This window comes from Dermochelys coriacea, chromosome 1 (genome assembly GCF_009764565.3).
Source record: "Dermochelys coriacea isolate rDerCor1 chromosome 1, rDerCor1.pri.v4, whole genome shotgun sequence".
NCBI classification, from domain to species: domain Eukaryota; kingdom Metazoa; phylum Chordata; order Testudines; family Dermochelyidae; genus Dermochelys; species Dermochelys coriacea.
In genome coordinates, this window is record NC_050068.2 from 139,189,088 (window position 1) to 139,215,318 (window position 26,231).

At 42.0% G+C, this 26,231-nt stretch overlaps 2 protein-coding genes and 1 long non-coding RNA gene across 3 annotated transcripts in view; all 3 read right to left on the reverse strand.

The window, feature by feature from the left end:
* PHKA2 (phosphorylase kinase regulatory subunit alpha 2) overlaps nt 1–187 on the reverse strand; it is a 69,860-nt gene extending 69,673 nt beyond the window's left edge. The window contains exon 1 of the mRNA XM_043504535.1: nt 40–187. The gene's annotated coding sequence lies outside the window, so the exon portion shown is untranslated. The remainder of the gene's footprint in view (nt 1–39) is intronic.
* An 11,312-nt stretch (nt 188–11,499) lies between these two features.
* The window catches only part of ADGRG2 (adhesion G protein-coupled receptor G2), an 82,688-nt gene continuing 67,956 nt past the window's right edge, over nt 11,500–26,231 (reverse strand). Inside the window, 4 exon segments of the mRNA XM_043504577.1 lie at nt 11,500–14,101; nt 25,210–25,362; nt 26,108–26,149; nt 26,152–26,207. Of these exon segments, the coding sequence (XP_043360512.1) occupies nt 13,917–14,101; nt 25,210–25,362; nt 26,108–26,149; nt 26,152–26,207 (436 nt within the window). The 3' untranslated portion in view covers nt 11,500–13,916.
* Nucleotides 18,729–19,206, reverse strand: LOC122457962. The gene is made up of 2 exons (XR_006277756.1): nt 19,069–19,206; nt 18,729–18,948 (listed from the first exon to the last, which is right to left on the reverse strand). It is a non-coding gene; the product is annotated as an uncharacterized LOC122457962 (long non-coding RNA).

Below are 26,231 nucleotides of genomic sequence, written 5' to 3' on the forward strand. Positions count from 1 at the left end.
CCGCTTGCTCTTGAGAAAGGGGAAAAAAAAAAAGCCCACCTCGCCGATGATATCGTTGGTGCTGCTAATAGGCTTGAGTTAGGAGGGGACTTCCCCTTGGGTGTATTTTTCAAGCCCTTTGGCATCAACAACCCGGCTTTACGCTGCTGTTAGGACCCGGGCAGCGGCCGCCTAGTTCTCTGGGAGAGCAGCGCGCGGACTGAGCCCGGCGCTTCCGCAGCATCCCGGGGAGCCGCCTCCTCGCGCCGGACCCTGCCCGGGCGGGGGCGGGGAATCGCCTGAGTCCTCGCCGCAGCGCTGCCGCTCGTCCCTCTCCAGCAGCCCGGGCTTCTCGCGCACACCGAGGCAGAGACTGCGCCGGAGTCCGGTCTCCCACCTGTGTAGCTGCGCTGCTAGTTGCCTGCTCTTGAGACGGTTGGTGTGTTTGTTTTCTGAAAGCCCCAGCTCCTGGAGTCATGTTATGAAGAGAGAATCTGACATTTCATTTTGAAAAGGCCCTCATGGCGGCTGAGAAAAGTTGGATGCTGGGAACCCTGAAGGATCAAAAACCAGGGGTAACTAAAGAGACGCAAGCATTTGTTGGTGGGTTTTTTTTTTAAAGTCTCATGTTTTTTCATGCGGTCGCCTGATTTTGCGGGTTGCCTGACTCATGATTTTTGAATATTGGAGGGGTGGCAATAGTGAATTCAGTAGTATGGAGGGGGGTGGCTCTCTCTGATGAGATTCTTGAGAGAGTTTAAGAGTCTGCATTTGCAAACATGCTTACAACGTGCTTAACTTTACTAGCATGAGCAGTCCGTGTGTCTGAAGTCATAGGGAGTACTTAGACTCCTGGAAGGGATCTCGAGAGGTCATCTAGTCCAGTCCCCTGCACTCATGGCAGGACTAAGTATTATCTAGACCATCCCTCACAGGTGTTTGTCTAACCTGCTCTTAAAAATCCCCAATGGTGGAGATTTCACAACCTCCCAAGGCCATTTATTCCAGTGCTTAGCCACCCTGACGGGAAGGTTTTCCTAATGTCCAACCTAAACCACCCTTGCTGCGATTTAAGCCCATTGCTTCTTGTCCAATCCTCAGAGGTTAAGAAGAACAATTTTTCTCCCTCCTCCTTGTAACAACCTTTTATGTACTTGAAAATGGTTATCATGTCCCCCCTCAGTCTTCTCTTCTCCTCCAGACTAAACAAACCCAATTTTTTCAATCTTCTTTCATAAGTCATGTTTTCGAGACCTTTAATCATTTTTGTTGCTCTTCTCTGGACTTTCTCCAATTTGTCCACATCCTTCCTGAAATGTGGCGCCCAGAACTGGACACAATACTCCAGGTGAGGTCTAATCAGCACAGAGTAGAGCAGAAGAATTACTTCTCTTGTCTTGCTTACAGTACTTACGCTAATACATTCCCAGAATGATGTTTGATTTTTTTACAACAGCATTACACTGTTGACTCATATTTAGCTTGTGATCCACTGTGACCCGCAGATCCCTTTCTGCAGTACTCCTTCCTAGGCAGTCATTTCCCATTTTGTATGTTTGCAACTGATGGTTCCTTCCTAAGTGGAGTACTTTGCATTTGTCCTTATTGAATTTCAACCTATTTACTTCAGACCATTTCTCCAGTTTGTCCAGATCATTTTGAATTTTAATCCTATCCTCTAAAGCACTTGCAACCCCTCCCAGATTGGTATCGTCCACAAACTTTATAAGTGTAGTCTTTATGTCATTATCTAAATTACTGATGAAGATATTGAATAGAACCAGACCCAGAACCGATCCCTGCAGGACCCCACTCATTATGCCCTTCCAGTATGACTGTGAACCACTGATTTTCCAACTAGTTATGCACCCACCTTATAGTAGCTCCATCTAGATTGTATTTCCCTAGTTTGTTTACTTGTGCTAATAAGGCTAAGCACAGGTATAAATGTTTGCAGGATGACTGTCTAGGGAGGTTTTCAGATTCAAGGAAAAGTTGACTCCAAATTTTCCTTTAGCAACTATCAATATGTATAAAGCATAAGATCAATAGGAATGTTTTCATGAAAACAGATATTTTAAAAGTTCTAATTAACAGGAAGTTTTTGGAGGTTGGTGGGGGGGGGAGTCTAAGAACCAATACACTTCCCCCTACAATATTTGTGACTCAGGCAGCACACTCACAAGCTACTGTACGCAGACCCCTATGCTTACAGGGAGCTCTGCTGAAGTCAACATAATGTTGTTGCGTGGGGCACCTTGCAAAGTAAGGATCTTAAACATTGAACACTATGTTAACACACGAAAAAGTGAAGTTAACTAGTTTCAGAGTAGCAGCCGTGTTAGTCTGAATCAGCAAAAAGAACAGGAGTACTTGTGGCACCTTAGAGACTAACAAATTAACTAGAAAGTCATTAGAAACAAAAGTGAAAACGAGTAGCCTATTCCCATTGTCCAAGCTGAGAAATGCAAAAATAACAATAAAAAGTACAAATGAAATTGGATTTTATGTTTTTTTATTTAATATTATAAGATGCCATTAGCAAAAGTAAGGACAATTACTTGAAAATGAGCTGTTTTTTTACCTGAAAAACAAATTGGCACTGAAACCAGATTTGAGATTGTCGCCATCTATCTGGTGCATTCAGCTCTAGACTTTTATTTTTAAATTAATTAAAGAAGATAGAAGGATTTACAGTATCCAGTTGTAAATGAAACTATTTTTCTTATAAGCAGTCACTGGGGATGTAATGGACAGCTGAAATATGTACTTTTGGCCTGATTTACCACTGTTAGTCCTGTTTTACACTGCTATAACGCCATTAAAATCTGCAGAGTTTCCCCATATGGCAGAGCTCTAAGTCTTGATTTCAAATAAAGATACCTGACCTGCATGTGCACAACAGACCGTGGCAAAACCTATAGTTCCTTGCCCTTCCACTGCCCCTCCCCCAAACAAAAAAGAAAGACGTGTAAGTGGCTGTTTACCCAGAAGGGAATTTTCAAAATAGTTGAAGGCACAAAATCCACTCCTAAATATCTTCAAGGGATTTGCATGTGGAATTGAGAATATTATTGAAAAGCATTCATGTTGTAATACTCTATTTTTGACAAGATTCCCAAATTGACTGTGACTGACTGTAAAGGTAGAGAAGATATAAGGAAATGGAGACCAGTGAATTCAGTCATTGCACTATGGAAGTGTTGCCATATACAATACAGGATGGGGTAAGGAGAATTACTATGCAGAAGTTCCTTAAACCCTCTAGCCAGAGCCCTGAAATTGGAATTTAGATAACAATTTAGTGGATGATGTACAATCCCAGAACAGAATCCAGCTCACTCTCCTCTAGCCATATTAACTCTGTAGTGCTAACGGAACGCAGTACAGTACAAATAGTGTAAAAAAAAAAAAATTATCACTAAAGTTAACAGACAAGTCTATGAATACACATAGGGGCCAGATCTGTCAAGTTGGGTAGTGCCATTTTTTAGACGATGCTTTGCTGTTGTCTTAAGATTTCAAACTGAAGGGAGCAGGGAACACGATTTCCTCTGTTAAAATAGTTTTGTAAAACATAGTCAGAGGAGAAAATGGATGGGAGTTCTTTGTTCAACATTCGTGATCGCAGATTTTTCCTATTCTCAAATCTTTAGAACAGCTTCAAGTATGGACTTGATGGTTTTGTTTCTGTTGAAGCAGTACACTTATGACCAATGGCTGCTAAGTGTTAAGCAATAATATAACGGCACTGACCTGCCTCAATACTTAAATGTGTTGACGGTTACAAAGTTAAAAGTCTAGCAGAACCTAAAATGTGCAGCTGTTTCTCAATACTTCATCCTGACTCTGACTGGCTTTGTTGCGTGACTTTCCGTATTTTAATGTGCCCATCACCATGCTATCTAGAAACCTGATATCTTGTTAGGATGTCATGAATTCCCAACTCAAATTGCATATGTAACAACAGAGAGACAAAGTGGGTGAGGTAATATCTTTTATTGGACCAACTTCTGTTGGTGAAAGAGACAAGTTTTTGAGCTTACACAGAATTCTTCTTCAACTTTCAGGTGACCTGAAGAAGGCTCTGTGTATGCCTGAAAGTTTGTTTCTTTCTTTCACCAATAGAAGTTGATCCAATAAAAGATATTACCTCACCCATCTTGTCTCTAATATCCTGGGACCAACATGGCTACAATACTGCATGCAACTATGTTTAACAATAAGCATAACTCATTAACTTTGAAGGTCATAACACTTATCTTTCCAAGTCCCTCCCTCATTCTTCCATTTTTGTGTTTTTCCAGTATAGGCTGTTAGCTCATTAGCACAAGGACTGGTCCTTTTTTCCAACTGTCAGTAATGTCATGCAAACTCTGATACTAAGCACCCATCTGTTCACACCCTGCATGCTATTGTAATTATCTCTGTACAAAACATGCCTTTGAGGTGACATTTAAAAACTAATAACTCACAGGTCAATAATATTCTCGTGTGACACGTGTACATGATGGGCATTAAGAGTTATGAATATCTTCTGGAATTATAACTAAAGTGTGCATAAATCAGGTATGTCAGGGGAAGTTGTTAAATAAGTCTATCCTAAACAGAAGAATGTGTGTTTACCCCAGTTTATTTATGAGCAGTAAACAGACCTATCAAGCTAACAAAGGGTGGAGGCAAACCTCGCATTAACAAATGGGGAAAGAGACAGCATGGCATCCCCACCCAGCAAAAGACAGAAGCTTGGTCTGAGTTTTACTTTTCAGAAGAATCCACTGCAAAGGTTCACTGATCTATAAAGAAAAGGGGGGCTGAACCTCAAGTGATAAGCACTTGAATCAACTGATTCTATACAATATTACTGTGTTATCAGAGTGTATTGAGTGAGGTGTTTTTTGAAAGCTGAAGACACACTGGTGATTAATATCATTGTGAAAAGTATGTATTGGCACTCTGGGGGCATTGTGGAGGCTGATATGTATTGGGCTGTGCAGTCTGCCCAGATAGGAGGGAATGTCACAGCAATCTACTTGTCTCCTTGTGTAAATTAAGCATGGTGGAATCAAAAACAATGGAAGCCCTATTTATGTAGAAATGATTCAGGGGGATGGGTAGCCCACAGGATGAAAAGAACAGCAGGAGATTCCCTTGCCTCTTGAAACAAGTTCATTGAACTTTGGAAGATATAAGCAAGGACAGAAGCCATCTCTGGCATCCATCACTAGACAGACACAGACACACAGAAGGTTACTCACCCTGTGCAGTAACTGAGGAGAATTTGTGATTGGATGGATTATCTCCCTGCTTGTGGAGGTGTGCCATCACTACTGCAAATATTTTGGAAAACACCTATGGTGTTGTCGAAAGGCCAAAAGGTAGAACTTTGTATTGATGATGTTCTGGTCCCAGAATAAATCTGAGGAACCTTCCGTGAGTGGGATGTAGAGTTATGTGAAAATAGGTGTCTTGGAGGTCAAGGGCCAAGAACCAGTCCCCCTGTTCCACTGCTAGTGGTGGTGTTGCTAAAGTGACCATCATGAACCATTGGACCCTTAAGAATTTGTTGAATTTTCTGAGGTCTAGAATAGGTCTCCATCCTCCGTTCTTTTTCTGGGTTAAGAAGTAGTGAGAATAAAACCCCTTCCACTGTGTTGTGATGGTACCGGCTCCACAGCACTCAGATTTAGGAGGTGGTTTACTTCTTGCCATAGAAGATGTTTGTGAGAGGGGTTCCTGAAGAGGGACAGGGAGGGAAGTTGAGTAGGGGGGAGGGAGGTGAATGGTATCAAATAGCCTGTGTGGATTATTTCTAGAACCTATTTGTCCATGGTGATGGATTTCTACACCAAATAAAAAGGAGTCAAACGATGTCCAAATGGAGATGGTCAGTGATGGTGTCAGCACTGAGGAATGGGGGAGGTCTCTCAAACCCTCATAAATCTTGTTTTTGCAAAGGGTTGCTGGGACACTGATGATTGAGCTGGAGGTGGTCGACGCATTGGAAGTCTCTGTCTGTGCTTTTGTGTGTCATATTGCCTCTGTTGTTGGGCATATCTGGCAGACCTTGTACGCTGGGTGGGATAGTATTTACCCTGTTTTTTACTTGATACAAGTATGTATATACCAAGGGAACGAAAGGTCACCGAAGAGTACTTCAGGGTGTGGAGGGACTTGTCAGTCTTTGCCGCGAACAGCTTCTGGCCATCAAAAGGGAGGTCCTTCTTGGTGGGAGTCTGGACAGCTGAAGCCATGAAGCTTGGCACATAACTATGGTATTGGCTGTGGAGTGTGCTGCCATGTCTGCCACATGTAAAGACACTGTAATGCAGTCCTGGCTAGGAGATGGCCCTCTGCGATGACTTTAAATTGGTCTCTTTTGTCCTAGTATGTAGTCAAAGTCCATCGATTTGGAATAATTTGTGTGATTGTATTTTACCATCAATGCGACATAATTGGCAATCCAAAATTGAAGAGTGGCTGATGAATAGGCCTTATGGCCAAAAAGATCTGACCAATTCCACTCTTTGTCATATGGGGTGGATCTGGATTGGTGTTGTCTGCCTCATTGATTGACAGCATCAGCCACTAAGGAGTTTTATGTGGGGTGAGAAAATAAAAAGTCCATCAATCCCCTTTGAGGGGACATAATAATTTTTTATCCACTCTCTTGCAAGTGGGCAGTATTCTTGCCAGGGTCTGCCACATGTTTGTAGCTGGTTCTCTAAGTGCTTTGTTTATTGTAAGTGCAATTTTCGATGGAGATGAAGTTTGGAGAATGTCCAGTAATATATATTGGAACTCTTGGACTTCCTCGAGAGGGATCTCTAGGGAATTGGCAATTCTTTTGAAGAGCTCCTGGAAATGTTTGAAATCATCTGCAGCTGTGGGTGGTGGAGGCATTATGGCCTCATCTGGGGAAGAGGAGGAAATGTTGACTGGTGGTGTCATTTCCTGTTCCAGGGCCGCCTCCTGTTCTTCAAAGCTTTCCTCAGGGGGTTCGGATGGTGCAGCCACTGAAGGTGATGGGAGAGAGCTAATCCTCTCCCTGTAGGAGCTTGGGAGCCTGGGGTATTGTTTCATGTATGCCATCCAGTAGGGCCACTGCATGGGGAATGGCATAGACATCCATGGGTGGCCATACCAGGTCTGGGTGTCAACCCTGTGGTGAGATTTAGGCTGTATAGGTAGGCCTAATGCTGATGTAGTTTGCATGGGAGAAAAATGGTGTGGAGAAAAAGCACCCTTTTCCTCATTGTCTTCTTCCTCGCTGGAAAACGGAGGGGTCAGAAGCGAGGTGGGTTGACCTGGTACCGTGTATACCGGAGATGCATCAGTATCGAAGAGTGGTGATTCTGGCGTTGCTGAGATAAGTAAGTCTCTGTGGTGCAGTAAATGGTGCAGTGCCAGTGGTTTCGGTGTGGAGGTGGTCAGTGCCGATGATGCTGTTGTAATTGCAGGCGTTGGTGCGGACATGGGAGCTGAAGGTGGAGCCATAGCCTGTGGAGAGTGCATTAGTGCCGCATCTTTAGGAGCCTCCCTCGGTGCTGCGGCAGAAGTGTTAGGCTTCTGTTTGTCTCAACTCTGAGCCTGTCTGCTCGGGGTCACTGGCTTTCACTGTACACACGGTACCCGAGGATCCCAGTGCCTTGTATGTACTCAGCCGTGGTGCGGTTGGTACCGAGGATATAGAATGAGCCGGAGACCATTTCTTCTTTAATAGCTCTTTAAGAGGGGAGGTTGATGCTCTTTTCCTTGCTGCCTTTTTGGAGGAGTGAGCCTTCCTCTGTGAGGAGGGTGAAAGTTGTCTTGCAGAAGGGGTCGTAGGAGACTATTGTCGGGGAGGGAGGATGTCTACTGTTGGGATCAAATGCTAATCACAGAGACTTCTTCATCTGGCTAAGTTGAAGACCTAGGTCTCTGCCCTTCCTGGCCTGAGACTTTTACTTGCTGTAGCGAGAGCACTTTTGTGGGACGTGTATCTCATCTAGACACTGGACACACTGAGAGTGTCTGTCTGAAACAGGATCGCCTTCTGGCAAGAAAGGCAATGCTTGAAGTCCATTGATTTGTAGTGGCTCAGCCCTAAGGGTTAACATAAACTATTCAAACTCGGGGGAAAAAGGAAGGAAAAACATTCTTTTTGAATGAAAGAAAGAAATGGGGAGAAAAGGATAACTAAATCTAACTTGCATACTAAAAAACTATTCTAATCCTAAAGATAACTACTGATTTTAACACTGCTGGGAGCTCCGTCTCAGGCCAAGGATGGTTAAGAAGGAAATGAGAGAGGGTCTAGTCATGCTGTGCTAGATAGGTGCCAATAATGGTGCAAGAAGAGGAGCGCACATGCGCAACCCAGATGAACTCTGCTCCTGAGATTCTCTGACCAAAGGTGCCGGGACACACATTCACCTGAAGTGGAGCATCCACAGGGAAATTCCTTGAAGCAGAACAGTGCTCTTGCAAGCTGAGAAAGACGGGTCGTTCAACCAAGGAGGGGCTCAAGTCTCTGAAACTGAATATAGGTGAGAGACTTGCGAACATAAAGATCTTTCGCCTAAGAAGACAAGGGAAGCGAGCACCTTGTACTTCTGTGGAAATTCCTGATGGAGGGAAAGTCAGCCATGGCTGGGAAAGGAAGATAGGTGAGAGAAACCATCACAAAGCCTGTGTCTTGCTAGGTTAAGTTTTAGTCTTTTAGATTATTTTCACTTTTATTTGCTTGTAACCTTTTCTAACTTTATTCCTTCTTACTTAGCATCACTTAACCTATGCCCTATTGTTAATAAATTTGTTTTATTTTACTATAAACCAACACAGTGAGGTGTTTTAAGGGAAGGGTGTACTCACCCCAGTTAAGTTAATAAACCGTGTCATGTTTTTCTGTCTTTAGAGGAACAAATGAACCCTATTATTTCTCTGAACTGTCCAGGAGAGGGTCGGACACTTCAGGGTACATGGTTTTGGGAAAATACAGGGTGGGTTTTGGGGTCACCCTGCAGGTAGTAACCAAAGCTGGTTGAATCCAGTGTGGGGCTATGGCTGCAGACAGGCTGCTGGGGTCAGAGCTGATGAACCTGGGCTGTGTGACCTGCATGCCGGTAGCGTTGTTGAGTGGCCCAGGTTGGAAGCTACAATGGCAAAGAATTGTGAAAAGAAAAGGAGTACTTGTGGCACCTTAGAGGCTGTAGTTCATGAAAGCTTATGCTCTAATAAATTTGTTAGTCTCTAAGGTGCCACAAGTACTCCTTTTTTTTTTTTTTTAACGGATACAGACTAACACGGCTGCTACTCTGAAAAGAATTGTGAGGCACCCAAGGTTACAGGGAAGATGGTGACACAACCCATCACTGGTCTGGATTGAACTCCCAAACCCTAATAAGGCCATTATAGTATTTGTCAGTAATAGGTCATGCAAACCCTGTGGCACAGTATAAATCAGAGGTGGGCAAACTACGGCCCGCGGACCACATCTGGCCCGCAGGACAGTCCTGCCTGGCCCTTGAGCTCCCACAGCCAGGGAGGCTAGCCCCTAGCCCCCCCATCTCCCCTCCCCCGCAGCCTCAGCTCGCCATGCCGCCAGCGCTCTGGGCGGCAGGGCTGCGAGCTCATGACGGGTGGCGCGGCTGGCTCTGGCTGGGTGGCGCAGCTGCCAGTCCTGGTGCTCTTAGCAGCATGGTAAGGGGGCGGAGTGCGGGGGTGTCGGATAAGGGGCAGGTGGTGCCAGGAGGCAGTCAGGGGACAGGGAGCAGGAGGTGGTCGGAGAGGCATGGTCCCGGGGGCTGTTTTGGGCAGGGGTGTGGATAAGGGTCAGGGCAGTGAGGGGACAGGAAGCAGGGGGTCATTGAATGGGTGTGGGGTCCTGGGGGGGGCGGTAGGGGCAGGGGATCCTGGGAGGGGGCGGTCAGGGGACAAGGAGCAGCGCAGGTTGGATGTGTCAGAGGTTCTGAGTGGGGCAGTCGGGGCGGGAAGTGGGAGGGAGTGGCTAGGGGGTGGGGGCCTGGCGGTTTTGGGAGGCACAGCCTTCCCTACACGGCCCTCCATGCAGTTTTGGAACCCCGATGTGGCCCTCAGGCTAAAAAGTTTGCCCACCCCTGGTATAAATAGTATTTTGGCAACAGCTATCAAGATAGTAGCAGAGACTAAAAGAGTTCTGGGTTTTCTTTCTCTTCCCCTGCTGCAATTCACCAGCTGTCTGTCTTGGGATGCTTTCGTCTACACAGCTACCTCTCCCCTACTTGGCAGACTGGCAGCAGAAGCAGGCATTTCCAACTCTACACCTCTCACCCCCTTCCTGCCCCCCCCCCAGCCACTTGCCCACTTCTGTAAGACACAGGCATTGACAGTACATCAACTAGTGTCTTGCTGGGCATCGTAGCATGTTTTCTAATCACCTTGACTTCAGTAGCAAGCAGTTGTTTCTTTGGACTTGTGTAGACATAACAAACAGTCCAAGGAAAGTGTTTCCCTCTGCCAGTTCAGTAGACTCCCAGCCAAGAAGCCCTGGTGGACGGTCTTTCATCGCTGTTTAAAAGAAATTCTGATTAGCAGAAGATGCCATTTAAATAGCAATGCTATTTTTGGGAAAACTGGAAAGTCCAGCATGTTTCTGGACAAGGACACATCTGAAGTGGTTGTATAAGTGTAAATGATTAATAATTTGTATTATTTAAAACTTTGATTAATACAGCCCTAAAATGTTTAAGCAATGTACTGGCATTTAACATGCTTTCTGTGAAGATATTTCAGATGAAAATTTACACAGCACATCTCTTTACCCACTACCAAATGAGTTCTTACAAAGGTGGTTGTACAGGCATTTTTCTCAAATGGGGTTATGTGGGGAGGTTGTTCACTGAGCTAAAGGGATACAGTATATTGGACAATATTATGTGAAAATGGTAGACATTTCAATTCAAGCTATAGCTTTTATTCTACCTAACATTATTAATCAAAAGCATTGTTATATGAGAGATGTTTACCTATTTTAATAGAGAGGGTGTATGTAGGTGATATCTCCTATGAGCAAGAAATCAAATGAAAAGGATGAAAAATTCAAGAAGGACACACTGGATGCAAAAATAAAACCAAGTTAAGAATCCAAGCAATTTAATGGTGGTGTAACATGCTTTTTTGCAGGGAATCAGAATACTGGACAGAAACATAGCCATTTGGTACTTCTCACACTATGTTCATAGAATATAAGGGGTGGAAGGGACGTCAGGGGGTCATCTAGTCCAACCCCCTGCCCAAAGCAGGACCAATCCCCAAGTTCTCACTTCCAGCAGACTCAGAGGGTGACACTGACCAGCTCCGGGTGGGTTCATGTTCAGACCTCCTCTACAAAGAGTAGGGCTGCTAAAACCATGAAAGGTGGAACCTAAACAAATATAGAGGGCCTGATAGCATTTCATCGTACAGGATAGGTAACCTGGATCACATTATTCTGAGAAATGTAAATAGATAATTTATAATTGCATATTATCTAAATGAAATAAATTCCATAGCTCATGCCCATTACTTACTACAAATTTATTTATTTTTACATTTGAAAATATTAAATTATTTAATTTTCTTTTATTATAAGAAACAATGCAAAGGCTCCTAATCCAAATAGTTAAAGCATTCACAGAAATGCATGCCTAGATTATTAGTGTTTGTGTTGTAGTACCATGATCATTCTTACATGTGGTTCACATGCAGTTACAACCCTTGTGGGTAAACAGAACAAATGTTTTAAATTGTCCCTATACAGATGTGCTCAGGGCAGTCTCAGAATTAACTGACAAACAGAACCCATGTATTGTAACAACACAGAAGGATTTGACATTTGTGAGAATGTTAAGAGTTCAGATTTTTGCATTGCAACAGAGTCCAAAGTAGGAGGTACCAATGCTCACCACTGTAGAACAGTGTTTCCAGGGTTCCTCAGGGAATGCTGGAAGTGCACCAACCTCAAAAGTAGTACAACATTTGTTCCTCCCCTGTAGAGAGCCAGCATAACCCAGCCCCCTAGTAATCTCCTTCAGAGGGGCTGGTACTACTGTGGGTACTAGCTGGTAGCAGTCTTTGCATTCCTGGACCCAAGGACTCCAGCTATACCCAGCCCTTGTGCAAGAACATAAGGAGGAACGAGGCATTCTGTATCTAGTATGAGATATTATGCATATAGCGCCAAATCCGGCTGTCCTTATTCAGGCAAACATAAGAATATAATCATGGCCATACTGGGTCAGACCAATAGTCTATCTTGCCCAGCATCCTGTCTTCTGACAATGGCCAGTTCCAGAGGCTTCAGAGGAAATGAACAGATCAGGGTACTTTATCAAGTGATCCATCCCATCATCCAGTCGCAGGTTCTGGAAGCTAGAGATTTACAAAATACCCACAGCATGGAGTTGTGTCCCTGACCATCTCAGCTAATAGCCATTGATGGACCTATCCTCAATGAACTAATTTAATTCTTTTTTGAACCCCATTATACTTCTGATCTTCACAACATCCCCTGGCAATGAGTTCCACAGGTTGACTCTGCATTGTGTCCTGTTTGTTTTAAACCTGCTGCCTATCAATTTCATTGGGTGACCCCTGGTTCTTATGTTACGCAAAGGAGTAAATAACACTTCCTTATTCACTTTCTCCACACCATTTACGATCTTATAGATCTATCATATCCCCGCTTAGTCATCTCTTTTCCAAGCTGAAAAGTCCCAGTCTTTTTAGTCTCTCCTCAAACACTCGCTGAAGATCATTAGACGTTTTAGTTGAGTAGGTAACAAGTAAACACTGAGTAAAGACCTCAGGATTTGACTGTGAGCATAGACCAACAACAAATGAAACCTGCATTATAGCTCAGGATGTGAGAGAAATTGATCTGTTATCAAATTTAATAGCCAAACACACACTTGTCTTGGCTACTAAATAAAAACAGCTACTATCTTTTAAATGATAATTATTTTTCTCTAAATATTGCAGTTGAGAACTGGCTGTGTATTTATCTCTGTTACAACCACTAGGAGTGAAATTGTGTCCCCACTGAAATCAATGGCAAAACTCCCATTGACTTCAATGGGGCCAGGATTTCACTCCAAGTATATAGCTAGTAGCTTATTGCCTACTTTATAAACCACTTCCTCCTGCTGAGGTTTAGCCATTGAAAAGACACTCACGCACTGTATTCCTGTCCCAGTCAGTGGTTCTATAGTGATAGTGTTCATATTTGCAGTTCTGTGTCTTGTGAACATCTTCATGCTGTAACCACTAAGTTATTTCACATATTGAACAAATTACCTATGAATATATAATGTAAGATCTTCAGAAGTTAATTGAAGTCAACTTTATCTACATTCTAACAATACAGTTAAAACATCAATTTTTCTATACAAAGGAGTATTTTTAAATTTATTTTACAAGAAATAAATATAAAAAATACCATAAAAATGCTGAAAAGTGGATATTATTTAGCTTATTTACAATGTTATAAAATCTGCAACTATAATCTTAAAAATGTTGTAGTAGACAATGAAAATAACATTTTGAAAGATAAATTAATCTTGTTTAAGTGTAACTCGTAGTTACCTACATTTACAATACGGTGTATTGTATTTAGATATACTAATTGTAGTTACACTGACAAAATAAGAGTCTAAAACCAAATCTTCCTTTAAACCTTGGGGGGGAAAAAAGGAAGAATGGAAAATCAAATTGGAAATTGTACCAGTTGTGCTGTAGTATTTGAAGTACCTTGACAAATAGTAGCAATGATTTTTTTTAAAAATTATAACTCTGCTTATCAACCCAATATATGACTGCCTCAAGGCCCCAGTACCGTCTATTAAATAATGATCAGTTTCTGGTCTTCTCACATTATGTAAAATGGTTAAAGTAAAAATCTGTGTTTTACGCTATAAAACAATGTGCTTTGAAAAAAAAAATCATATTTGCTGAATAAAATGTAGGCTTCCCCTCTTTGAAGTCCTTCTGAGTGAGACACGGGTTTTTTTGTGGTCTGCATCATCCTTCTCATGAAATACGAGCTGCTTTCCTAAAAAGTCACGAAGACACACATCTCCATTCTGTACATTGAAAGAAACTCCATTCTTCTCACTGGAGACATTACCTGCAAAAATAGAAGCATGGCATAAATCAGAAAGGATTCAGAGTGAAAAGTCACCAAAGACATGCATATTTCTTTAAAATGTCAGTGAGTATATTGAGAACATTCATATTTCACTCTTCTTTGCTTCCTGGGATGAGTTTTAAGTAGGGATTGTTCTGTAACTAATTTGTTTATATAATAATTTTCACATATGGCCTGAGGACAAAATTTGACCCAGACTGTATAGATCATTACAGAGAGGGCCAAATCCTTCTCACCTTACTCATACAGTTATCTTCCACTGATATCTTGTCCCCATATTAGTCAAACAATATGTGATATAATTTATATAATGATAGTGTCTAATTCCAAAGCACAAACAACACAAACGGGAACCAACTGACTTACACCAGAATGAAAAATATATGTGCTAAATTAGGTAAATGCAATGTAGCAGTACATAAAATACAATATAACAAGAAAACTCAAATAATCAGAATATATCAATTGAGATTAATTACTAGAAACATGGAACCCAGAAAACAATTAAAACAATTTTAAATGAAAACTTTAATTTTTAATTTAATGTTTTTAAGAGTTTAGCTGCTTTGCAAGTCATCTGGAACACTGAGCTTTTACCTCTTTAAAATATGTCTTGTTTGTGGAATTTGCTTTCTTTGAAGCATATGAGATACAGGTCTTGCACGGTGTGCATCCAAACCCACATATGGATAGAAAGTTTGAGTGTTTCTGGTGCTGCCACAGCTATGAACAAGTATGCTTGCACTTACTGTGACTTATCAGCTCAGTGGAACAGAAGCTTGGAGAATATTTAAAGGGTTCCAGAATTCCTGAAATTCTAAGAGTCCTAAATCCTTGGGTATGGATCTCTTATCTCTATACATTGCATGCTAGATATGTCAGTTGTATTTTAACTTTTACTCTCTTTTCCATTTATTTTGTTTTTCTAATAACAAAATCCAACTGGGCAAATGCTTCAAAGTAGAGTTTCTGCAGTTCTTTCTTGTAAAGTAGGCCAACTTGAAAGGGCTGTCAGAAGTCAGACATAGCATACATATGATTGCTAATATTTTACGTAGGCTTTTTAAGGACTGTGTTATGTTCAAATGATTTTCAAAGTTCCAGGGTATTTCACCACAGATACTATAATTGATTTAATTAATATTAAGTCAAAAGAAAATGACGAATGCATTTTCAAACTATTTTCCTCCATGCATTGTTAGTGAACCAGAGGAGATGGCAAGATATGAAAACAAAACAAAATAAGGATGTGGGTTGGTTGTGAAGAAAAATATGAAGTTGAGGAAAACAAAAAATGAACAAACATTTCCTTTGAGACAGAGCGTTTTGTGTTAAGCAAATATTCAGGAATGGGCTCACAAGCTGAAGTGCAGTGCTGTTATTTATGCGGGAAACTGTATTCATTAAAGATAAAAATATTGCTATTAGTATGAGTATTGGCAAAACTTTTTTTAAAAAATAACATTTATGAATATCTTAATCTGAGGTCATAGATCCAGTGCATGAAAATATCCTTCTGACTAACAAAGGAGAATGAAGTTTTCTTAAATAAACAGAACTGTGAATTTCTAAGACTGGTGTAGTGGCTGCAGAATGTGCTTCCATGTGAGGGACAGTGGTTTGATCCAGCCAAGACCAAAGCTAGATTAAGACCATCCAGAGGCAGAGGCACAGCAAAACACAGGACTCCCCCATGGATCTGCCCCAAAGAGGCAGGGGCACCACAATAGGCTTGCATTTTAGTTCCCAGGAGTAGCAGGAGTGTCAGCACTGGGAGCCCAGTACTTAACCCAGCAGACAAGATTTTTCTTGTTTGAGGGACAGGGCTTGGCCTGCTGCTCTCTTCTCCTCCTACCACATGGTCTTCTATTGGGGGAGGTTTTATGTGGAGTACATGTCTCTCAGAGCTCTTGTTCCAGGCTCCCTACAGATTCAAGCAGATGTCAGTGTATCATAGGGTGACCAGATGTCTCTCTTTTATAGGGACAGTCCTGATTTTTGGGTCTTTTTCTTATATAGGCTCCTATTACCTTCCACCCCCTGTCCCGATTTTTCACACTTGCTGTCTGGTCACCCTACTGTATCATTTGCACTTGGGTCATATTTTCAAGCTTTTCTTTGCAATAAGAGCCAGAAACTTATTTTATTTATTTTAAATTAAAGTTCAGATTCTGATGTAAATCACATATTTCCAGGAGCTAGGGCTCTGTTGGTTCAGACCTATAATACCTATGTCTTGATCTGGCTCTGATTAGGACTAGATTTGTAAGGTTTTTTCTCATCATTTTAGAAAATGATGATAGCAAACTTGCCCCCATAACCTCAGCCGTGCAGAACACAATGCCATCCACAGCTCAGAAACAACTCTGACATCATAATCAAAAAGGCTGACAAAGGAGGTGCTGTCGTCATCATGAATAGGTCGGAATATGAACAAGAGGCTACTAGGCAGCTCTCCAACACCACTTTCTACAAGCCATTACCCTCTGATCCCACTGAGAGTTACCAAAAGAAACTACAGCATTTGCTCAAGAAACTCCCTGAAAAAGCACAAGAACAAATTCGCACAGACACACCCCTAGAACCCCGACCTGGGGTATTCTATCTGCTACCCAAGATCCATAAACCTGGAAATCCTGGACGCCCCATCATCTCAGGCATTGGCACCCTGACAGCAAGATTATCTGGCTATGGTAGACTCCCTCCTCAGGCCCTACGTTACCAGCATTCCCACCTATCTTCGAGACACCACTGACTTCCTGAGGAAACTACAATCCATTGGTGATCTTTCTAAAAACACCATCCTAGCCACTATGGATGTAGAAGCCCTCTACACCAACATTCCACACAAAGATGGGCTACAAGCCGTCAGGAACAGTATCCCCGATACTGTCACGGCTAACCTGGTGGCTGAACTTTGTGACTTTGTCCTGACCCATAACTATTTCACATTTGGGGACAATGTATACCTTCAAATCAGCGGCACTGCGATGGGTACCCGCATGGCCCCACAGTGTGCCAACATTTTTATGGCTGACTTAGAACAACGCTTCCTCAGCTCTCGTCCCCTAATGCCCCTACTCTACTTGCGCTACATTGATGACATCTTCATCATCTGGACCCATGGAAAAGAAGCTCTTGAGGAATTCCACCATGATTTCAACAATTTCCATCCCACCATCAACCTCAGCCTGGACCAGTCCACACAAGAGATCCACTTCCTGGACACTACGGTGCTAATAAGCGATGGTCACATAAACACCACCCTATATCGGAAACCTACTGACCGCTATTCCTACCTACATGCCTCTAGCTTTCATCCAGATCATACCACACGATCCATTGTCTACAGCCAAGCTCTACGATATAACCGCATTTGCTCCAACCCCTCAGAAAGAGACAAACACCTACAAGATCTCTATCATGCATTCTTACAACTACAATACCCACCTGCTGAAGAAACAGATTGACAGAGCCAGAAGAGTACCCAGAAGTCACCTACTACAGGACAGGCCTAACAAAGAAAATAACAGAACGCCACTAGCCATCACCTTCAGCCCCCAACTAAAACCTCTCCAACGCATCATCAAGGATCTACAACCTATCCTGAAGGACGACCCATCACTCTCACAGATCTTGGGAGACAGGCCAGTCCTTGCTTACAGACAGCCCCCCAATCTGAAGCAAATACTCACCAGCAACCACACACCACACAACAGAACCACTAACCCAGGAACCTATCCTTGCAACAAAGCCCGTTGCCAACTCTGTCCACGTATCTATTCAAGGGACACCATCATAGGGCCTAATCGCATCAGCCACGCTATCAGAGGCTCGTTCACCTGCGCATCTACCAATGTGATATATGCCATCATGTGCCAGCAATGCTCCTCTGCCATGTACATTGGTCAAACTGGACAGTCTCTACGTAAAAGAATAAATGGACACAAATCAGACGTCAAAAATTATAACATTCCAAAAACCAGTTGGAGAACACTTCAATCTCTCCGGTCACTCGATTACAGACCTAAGAGTGGCTATCCTTCAACAAAAAAACCTTCAAAAACAGACTCCAACGAGAGACTGCTGAATTGGAATTAATTTGCAAACTGGATACAATTAACTTAGGCTTGAATAGAGACTGGGAATGGATGAGTCATTACACAAAGTAAAACTATTTCCCCATGTTATTTCTCCCCCCCACCCCACCCTCCACTGTTCTTCAGATGTTCTTGTTAACTGCTGGAAATGGCCTACCTTGCTTGTCACCATGAAAGGTTTTCCTCCTTTTCCCCCCGTGCTGCTGGTGATGGCTCATCTTAAGTGATCACTCTCCTTACAGTGTGTATGATAAAACCCATTGTTTCATGTTCTCTGTGTGTGTATATAAATCTCCCCTCTGTATTTTCAACCAAATGCATCCGATGAAGTGAGCTGTAGCTCACGAAAGCTTATGCTCAAATAAATTTGTTAGTCTCTAAGGTGCCACAAGTACTCCTTTACTTTTTGCGAAACTATCCAATGGTAATTCTCAATTCCCTCCAAATCTGCTGGGCTGGTGTTGGATCTGCTAAAGAAAGCTGAAAAAATACACAGGATACAAAACCCAAACATATGCAATTTAATGCACAAAACTGTCAGTCGCTGAAACTCTTATACAAATAAATATACAGATAAGATAAATGAGAGTTTTATTCCTCTTCATGTCTTGTAATAAAATAAAGGCTGCAAAACCAGGCAGAGGTAACAAAGACAGAAAAACAATGCTGAGTGATGGGATTTGCATGTTCATCTGGGAGACACCCATTCTCACAAACTCCGCAAATCTGCAAGAGAGAGGCAGAAGAAGAGACATTAGTGTGAAGTGACAGTACAAAATTTATAAATTAGAGATCCACTAACAAAGCAAAGCCACAGCCTGTATACATCCAAAATTCCAAACTTACCATCTTGTGTTACTCTATCCACCATCAGTATACTCCTGTCCTCCCATCAGTGTATTTATCTCTCCTCAGGTACAACTGCCCTATGAGAGGCCAATGAGTGGAAGGAACTGGTTCATCAAAGGGCTTGCAAGGAGGACTCTCTCCCTCCAGATGACCGACCCCCCCATCCCCATATCTTAAGAGGAAAGAAAAGGAAGGAATCCATCAAGGCATATGTAATACAGGATCTAAAGCTTCATCCAACCCACTTAACAAAACTCTTTTTGTATGAATGGAGGCTGCAGGGTCAGACTCACAGCATTCAAAACATTCAATTAAAATTAAGAAAAAATAAGCGGCTTACTTCCATGCATATGTGGTAGTGTCTATCATAAAAGCCATTCAAGCTTCCAGGTGGGTTAGGAAATGATGGTCCACCACCTCCATCTGCAATGGTGCATCAGCAGAAAGATGATGTACCAACTCAGGACATATGCTGAGAGCCTCAGCCTGGACAGAACCTAACTGCAGAAGCAGACCATGGACTCTCTGTCATCTGAGAGACCAGCATTGGACAGGACAGGGAGATGACCTCAGATCAATGGAATTGCTCACCTATTAAAACCATTGGAGTTTGTCTATAATTCCAAAATACCACTGAGGACCAAAAATCCTCTGCTCTGGAAAGCTGTGCTGGGATTTGTGGCTCAGTTGCCACAATGCACAAGTACAGCAAAGGCTTAGGTGAGTGTTGTAAGTCTTTCTATTTAATGTAGTTGTAGCTGTGTCAGTCCCAGGATATTAGAGAGACAAGGTGAGGGAGGTAATATCTTTTATTGGACCAACTTCTGTTGGTTAGAGAGACAAGCTTTCGAGCCCCACAGAGCTCTTCTTCAGATCTTGGAAAGGTACACCTGAAGAAGAGCTCTGTGTGGCTTGAAAGCTTGTCTCTCTCACCAACAGAAGTTGGTCCAATGAAAGAGGTTACCTCATCCACATTGTCTTAATGGCTGTGAGAATTACTGTTTTTTGTTTTTTTACCTGTAAACTGAATTGTCAGGTACCAAACGCATTAATCCTGCTAGTATCAAACAGTGGAGGAAGGTTTTAGAGGGGGATGGGACAAAAGGAACTATTTCACAAACTCATTTAATTTGGAAAGCTAATGAGAACATGGCAAAATGCCATTCAGGATCTATTTCCTCAAGTTTCATGATTTCTTCACAACATGTAGTTCACCTACATATATGGACAATATTATGTGAAAATGGTAGACATTTGAATTCAAGCTAAAGATTTTGCTCTACCCAACATTATTATCCAAAAACATTGTTAAATATGAGAGATGTTTACTTATTTTTCTAATATAAGGTGTCAGGATATAAAAACATAAAATAAGAACTTAAGAAGGGCCATACTGGGTCAGACCAATGGACCATCTAACTCCGTATTCTGTTGTCCAACAGTTGGTGCTGCAGAGAGAATTAACAGAACAGGCAATCACTGAGTGATCCACCACCTGTCATCCACTCCCAGCTTCTGGCTAACAGAGGCTAGGGATACTCAGAGCATGGTGTTGCATCCCTGCCCATCCTGGCTAATAGCTATTGATGGGCCTATCCTCCATGAACTTATTTAGTTCTTTTTTTTTAACCCTATTATAGTTTTGGCCTTCACAACATCCTCTGGTAAAGAGTTCCACAGGTTGACTGTGCGTTGTGTGAAGCAGTACTTCCTTCCGTTTGTTTTAAACCTGCTACCTATTAATCTCATTAGGTGACCTCTAGTTCTTGTGTTATGTGAAGGCATAAATATTTCCTTGTTCATTTTCTCCACACTAGTCAATATGTTATAGACCTCTTTATTCAAGCCTAAGTTAATTGTATCCAGTTGCAAATGAATTCCAATTCAGCAGTTTCTTGTTGGAGTCTGTTTTTGAAGTTTTTTTGTTGAAGGATAGCCACTCTTAGGTCTGTAATCGCGTGACCAAAGAGATTGAAGTATTCTCCGATTGGTTTTTGAATGTTATAATTCCTGACATCTGATTTGTGTCCATGTATTCTTTTACGTAGAGACTGTCCGATTTGGCCAATGTACATAGCAGAGGGGCATTGCTGGCACATGATGGCATATATTTACATTGGTAGATGTGCAGGTGAACAAGCCTCTGATAGTGTGGTTGATGTGATTAGGCCCGTGCTGGTATCCCCTGAATAAATATGTGGACACAGTTGGCAACGGCCTTTGTTGCAAAGATAGGTTCCTGGGTTAGTATTTTTGTTGTGTGGTTGCTGGTGAGTATTTGCTTCAGGTTGGAGGGCTGTCTATAAGCAAGGACTGGCCTGTCTCCCAAGATCTGTGAGAGTGATGGGTCATCCTTCAGGATAGATGTAGATCCTTGATGATGCGCTGGAGAGGTTTTAGTTGGGGGCTGAAGGTGATGACTAGTGGTGTTCTGTTATTTTCTTTGTTGGGCTTGTCCTGTAGTAGGTAACTTCTGAGTACTCTTCTGGCACTGTCAGTCTGTTTCTTCACTTCAGCAGGTGGGTAGTGTAGTTGTAAGAATGCTTGATAGAGATCTTGTAGGTGTTCGTCTCTGTCTGAGCGTTCTAACAACTACACTACCCACCTGCTGAAGTGAAGAAACAGATTGACAGAGCCAGAAGAGTACCCAGAAGTTACCTACTACAGGACAGGCCCAAGAAAGAAATATCAGCACACCACTAGCCATCACCTTCAGCTCCCAACTAAAACCTCTCCAATGCATCATCAAGGATCTACAACCTATCCTAATGGACGACCCATCACTCACAGATCTTGGGAGACAAGCCAGTCCTTGCTTACAGACTCCAACGAGAGACTGCTGAATTGGAATTAATTTGCAAACTGGATACAATTAACTTAGGCTTGAATAAAGACTAGGAGTGGATGTGTCATTACACAAAGTAAAACTATTTCCCCATGTTTGTTTCTCTCCCTACTGTTCCTCACACATTCTTGTCAACTGCTGAAAATGGCCCACCTTGATTATCACTTCAAAAGTCCCCCCCCCGCTCGTAATAGCTCACCTTACCTGATCACTCTTGTTACAGTGTGTATGGTAACACCCATTGTTTCATGTTCTTTGTGTATAAAAATCTCCCCACTGTATTTTCCACTGCATGCATCCGATGAAGTGAGCTGTAGCTCACGAAAGCTTATGCTCAAATAAATTTGTTAGTCTCTAAGGTGCTACAAGTACTCCTTTTCTTTTTGCAGATACAGACTAACACAGCTGCTACTCTGAAACCTGTCAAATTTCATATCTGAGTTCCTTCAAAACATTTGGGTGAATACCATCTGGTCCACGTGACATATTACTGTTTCATTGATTAGGTTGTTCCAAAACCACCTCTAATGACATCTCGATCTGGGACAGTTCCTCAGATTTGTCACCTAAAAAGAATAGCTCAGGTATGGGAATCTCCCTCATCCTCTTCAGTGAAGGCTGATGCAAAGAATTCATTTAGTTTCTCCACAATGGCCTTGTTTTCCTTGAGTGCTCCTTTAGCATCTCGATCCTTCAATGGCATCACTGGCTGTTTAGCAAGCTTCCTGCTTCAGATGTACTTAAAAAACAACACTTAAAGGACAGCTACAGCCACATCCCAGTACCAGTCATACAGACAAAGTAGCCAGTTTGTGAAGTTCATCAACTGCCTATAAAACAATTTGAACAATTACAATAATGCTGAGATTCAACCCTTGACTGAGTGAAAGAAACACTGGCCTTTAGGCATCCAGGAGTACAGTATTCATGTCTTATAACATATGATGACCTATGTGCTCACAGTGTGGGATAACCTGAATCATTACTTTATTTTCAGCATGGAAAGAGGAAGTGCTGCACCATCAGAGTGCACAACCAGCATGGTCAAAGCATAAGTCAGGGGTGGCCAAACTTACTGACCATCCTAGCCACATATGACAATCTTCAGCAGTTCAAGAGCCAGGGTACACCTGCCAGAGCTCAGCGCTTCAGCCCTGTGGGAGGTACCTGCTGGGGTTCAAGGCTGCAGCCCCATGGCATGCCTGCTGGGCTCAGGGCTTCAGGCCTGCGTGTGCCTGCCACAGGGCTGATGCCCTGAGACCCCTCCCTGCAGGGCAGAAGTCCTTAGCCCCACCACCCCGCCACAGGGCTGAAGCCCCAAGGTCCCGCCTCCCCCAGTCTGGTAGGCAAAGAATGTAGAAGAGCCATATGCAGCTCACAAGCCACAGTTTGGCCACCCCTGGCATAAGTCATGCTCTCTTTTTTGTGCGCCATTAGATAAAGATGCAAAACTTAAATTACTTTCAGCCATGCGAGGTTCATTTTTTTGTGGTGCATTCCACTTATGTGCATATCTAATTTTCTCACTAGCCACTCCAATTTGCATCTGACATGGAGTGTAGTACATTTGAAACCTGCATTTTCATAACCAGGAAAGGGGAGAGATGGATAGGGGAATGAATATGTCCACATTGCCTACAGAGACTAACATCTTAGTGGGCAGCATTCTGTTTGTCCTAAATGGACGCATGCACATTTGGAATGCAAGTCATGAGTAATTTTGTCCTTAAGCACCATTTCCTGCAACACAATATATTTCCATTAGGGAAGACTGGCCATGGAAGTCGCAGGGAAAAATATTGGAACTGAGCTCCATTACTTGCCCAGTAGCCAATAGCAATGCAGCTCTCTGGCTGTGACCTCTTTAAGTGAGAAGATTTTATAGCCTCTGTTGTCCCATTCTCCCCTTTCTTACTCTGCTTCCCCAGCCTCATACGGGATTGTCAAGGTTCCTTCCCCACTCTGAACTCTAGGGTATAGATGTGGGACCTGCATGAAGACCCCCTAAGCTTATTCTTAAGCTTAGGTTAAAAACTTCCCCAAGGTACAAATTTTGCCTTGTCCTTGAACAATATGCTGCCACCACCAAGCATTTTAAACAAAGAACAGGGAAAGAGACCACTTGGAGACATCCAAGAGAGACACATCTTTCCCCAAATATCCCCCAAACCCTACGTTCCCTTTCCTGGGGAAGGCTTGATACTAAACCTCACCATTGGTACAGGTGAACACAGACCAAAACCCTTGGATCTTAGGAACAATGAAAAAATCAATCAGGTCTAAAAGAAGAATTTAATGAAAGAAAAGGTAAAGAATCACCTCATAAAATCAGGATGGTAAATTCTTACAGGGTAATCAGATTCAAAACATAGAGAATCCCTCTAGGCAAAACCTTAAGTTACAAAAAGACACAAAACAGGAATATACATTCCCTCCAGCACAGATTATTTTACCAGCCGTTAAACAAAAGAAAATCTAATGCATTTTCTAGGTAGATTACTTACTAACTTAACAGGAGTTGGAAGGCTTGCATTTCTGATCTGTTCCCGGCAAAAGCATCACACAGTCAGACAGAACCCTTTGTCCCCCCCCCCCGCCCCCGATTTGAAAGTATCTTGTCCCCTCATTGGTCATTTTGGGTCAGGTGCCAGCGAGGTTACCTTAGCTTCTTAACCCTTTACAGGTGAAAAGGTTTTGCCTCTGGCCAGGAGGGATTTTATAGCACTGGATACAGGAAAGGTGGTACTCTTTCCTTTATATTTATGACAGGGGTTTACATGTGGATGTCCTGGTCATGATAGCAGAGGTTCTGCAGATCAAGCCCTCACACACTAATAGCACTCCCAAATGATAGCTTTCATGTTTTTAAAAACTATTTTATTGGGTGTCATCACATTTCTTTTATCTGTAGACTGTTTTTTCTTTAATAGTGATACAACATGATAAAGCTATTTTAAATGTTCTTAAGCTTTCACTGCTAGTTTTGTCTTCAGCTGACAAGCAGGGTATAAAAAGCATCTCTTCTGGGTATTTGAGTAATGTATACATTTACAATTTTGCATATAATCACCAGTTCACATTGAGTATGAGAAGTGAGTATTTTTTTTAAAAAGTACTACTATATCAACTGGATAACTGTAGTATTATTTATAAGACCACACAAACATTTTGATTCTGCATTCATAAATAACTAATTGGTTCACTGCCCACTTTAAATTGCCATAAGAGAGCTAAAACTGTTTAAAATAACAAAAGGATATAGTTTGAGAAGTACTATTTTGCAACATACATACCATTCCCATTTGCGTGAACTGAATAATCATTATTCATTAGCAGTGTGGTGGAATTAGTAGAGTTACTGTTTGATTGTAAGGAATTGGAAGAACTGGATACTCCTTGGTTTACAGTCTGCTTCTTTAAACCATTAGTAGCAGTTTTACTCCAATCTATAGTAGAATAAGTGTTACAGAACATAGTGTGCAGTACATTCAAGCACAAATAAATGCAAGAGTACAGTTAATAATGCAATTTAACTTAAATTCTACCAAAGATCTTTCCCAATATTCAGATAGAAAATATTCTCCTAGGAATGCATAATTCTAGATATGTAAGAATTTAGAAAGAATTTTCTTTTTAATTTCTAGTTTTAAAAAGTCACTAATCATATTTTTGTGACTATAGGCCCATTTAGAGATCTCAGTAACTGCAACTGCAAGTACTTTCACCTTTGAGTTTTAAACTGTGTAAGGGTGCATATAACTTTTCAAAGACAATTACGGTACAATGAAATACCTGCCCCCCCCCCCAAATTGTTAGGAACACACATTATTCTCAAAGCTGCTTCTGACCCTGCTCCCACTGAAGTCATTGCTAAGGCTACCACTGACTTTGAGGAAGCAGATCTTTGGGGATTGATTTAGATCCCAGTCATACAAAGGACTCCACAAGGCTGCAGCCTTACACATATGCAGAGTCCCAATCAATCAAAATTAATACTTTATACAACAGTATTTTGCAATTAACTAAAATGCCATCTTTGTGCATCAGGAAAATAAAACAAAGTAGTAGATAGATCTAGAAATATTGCTATGACATTTATTGCATAACAATATTTGCTCAGGACAATGGGGACTTTACACCTGACTTTAATTATATAATTTACAAATTTAGAAAGCAGTGTTTAATATTTACCAGAATTTTCAGCCAGCCTGAATTTTCCACAACACAGATATGTCTCCACTGTTTGCGGACATTTTCCTTTGCCACACAGTAGAAAATAAAATGAAGAATCCTGCAAAGTACCAATGTCAGAATA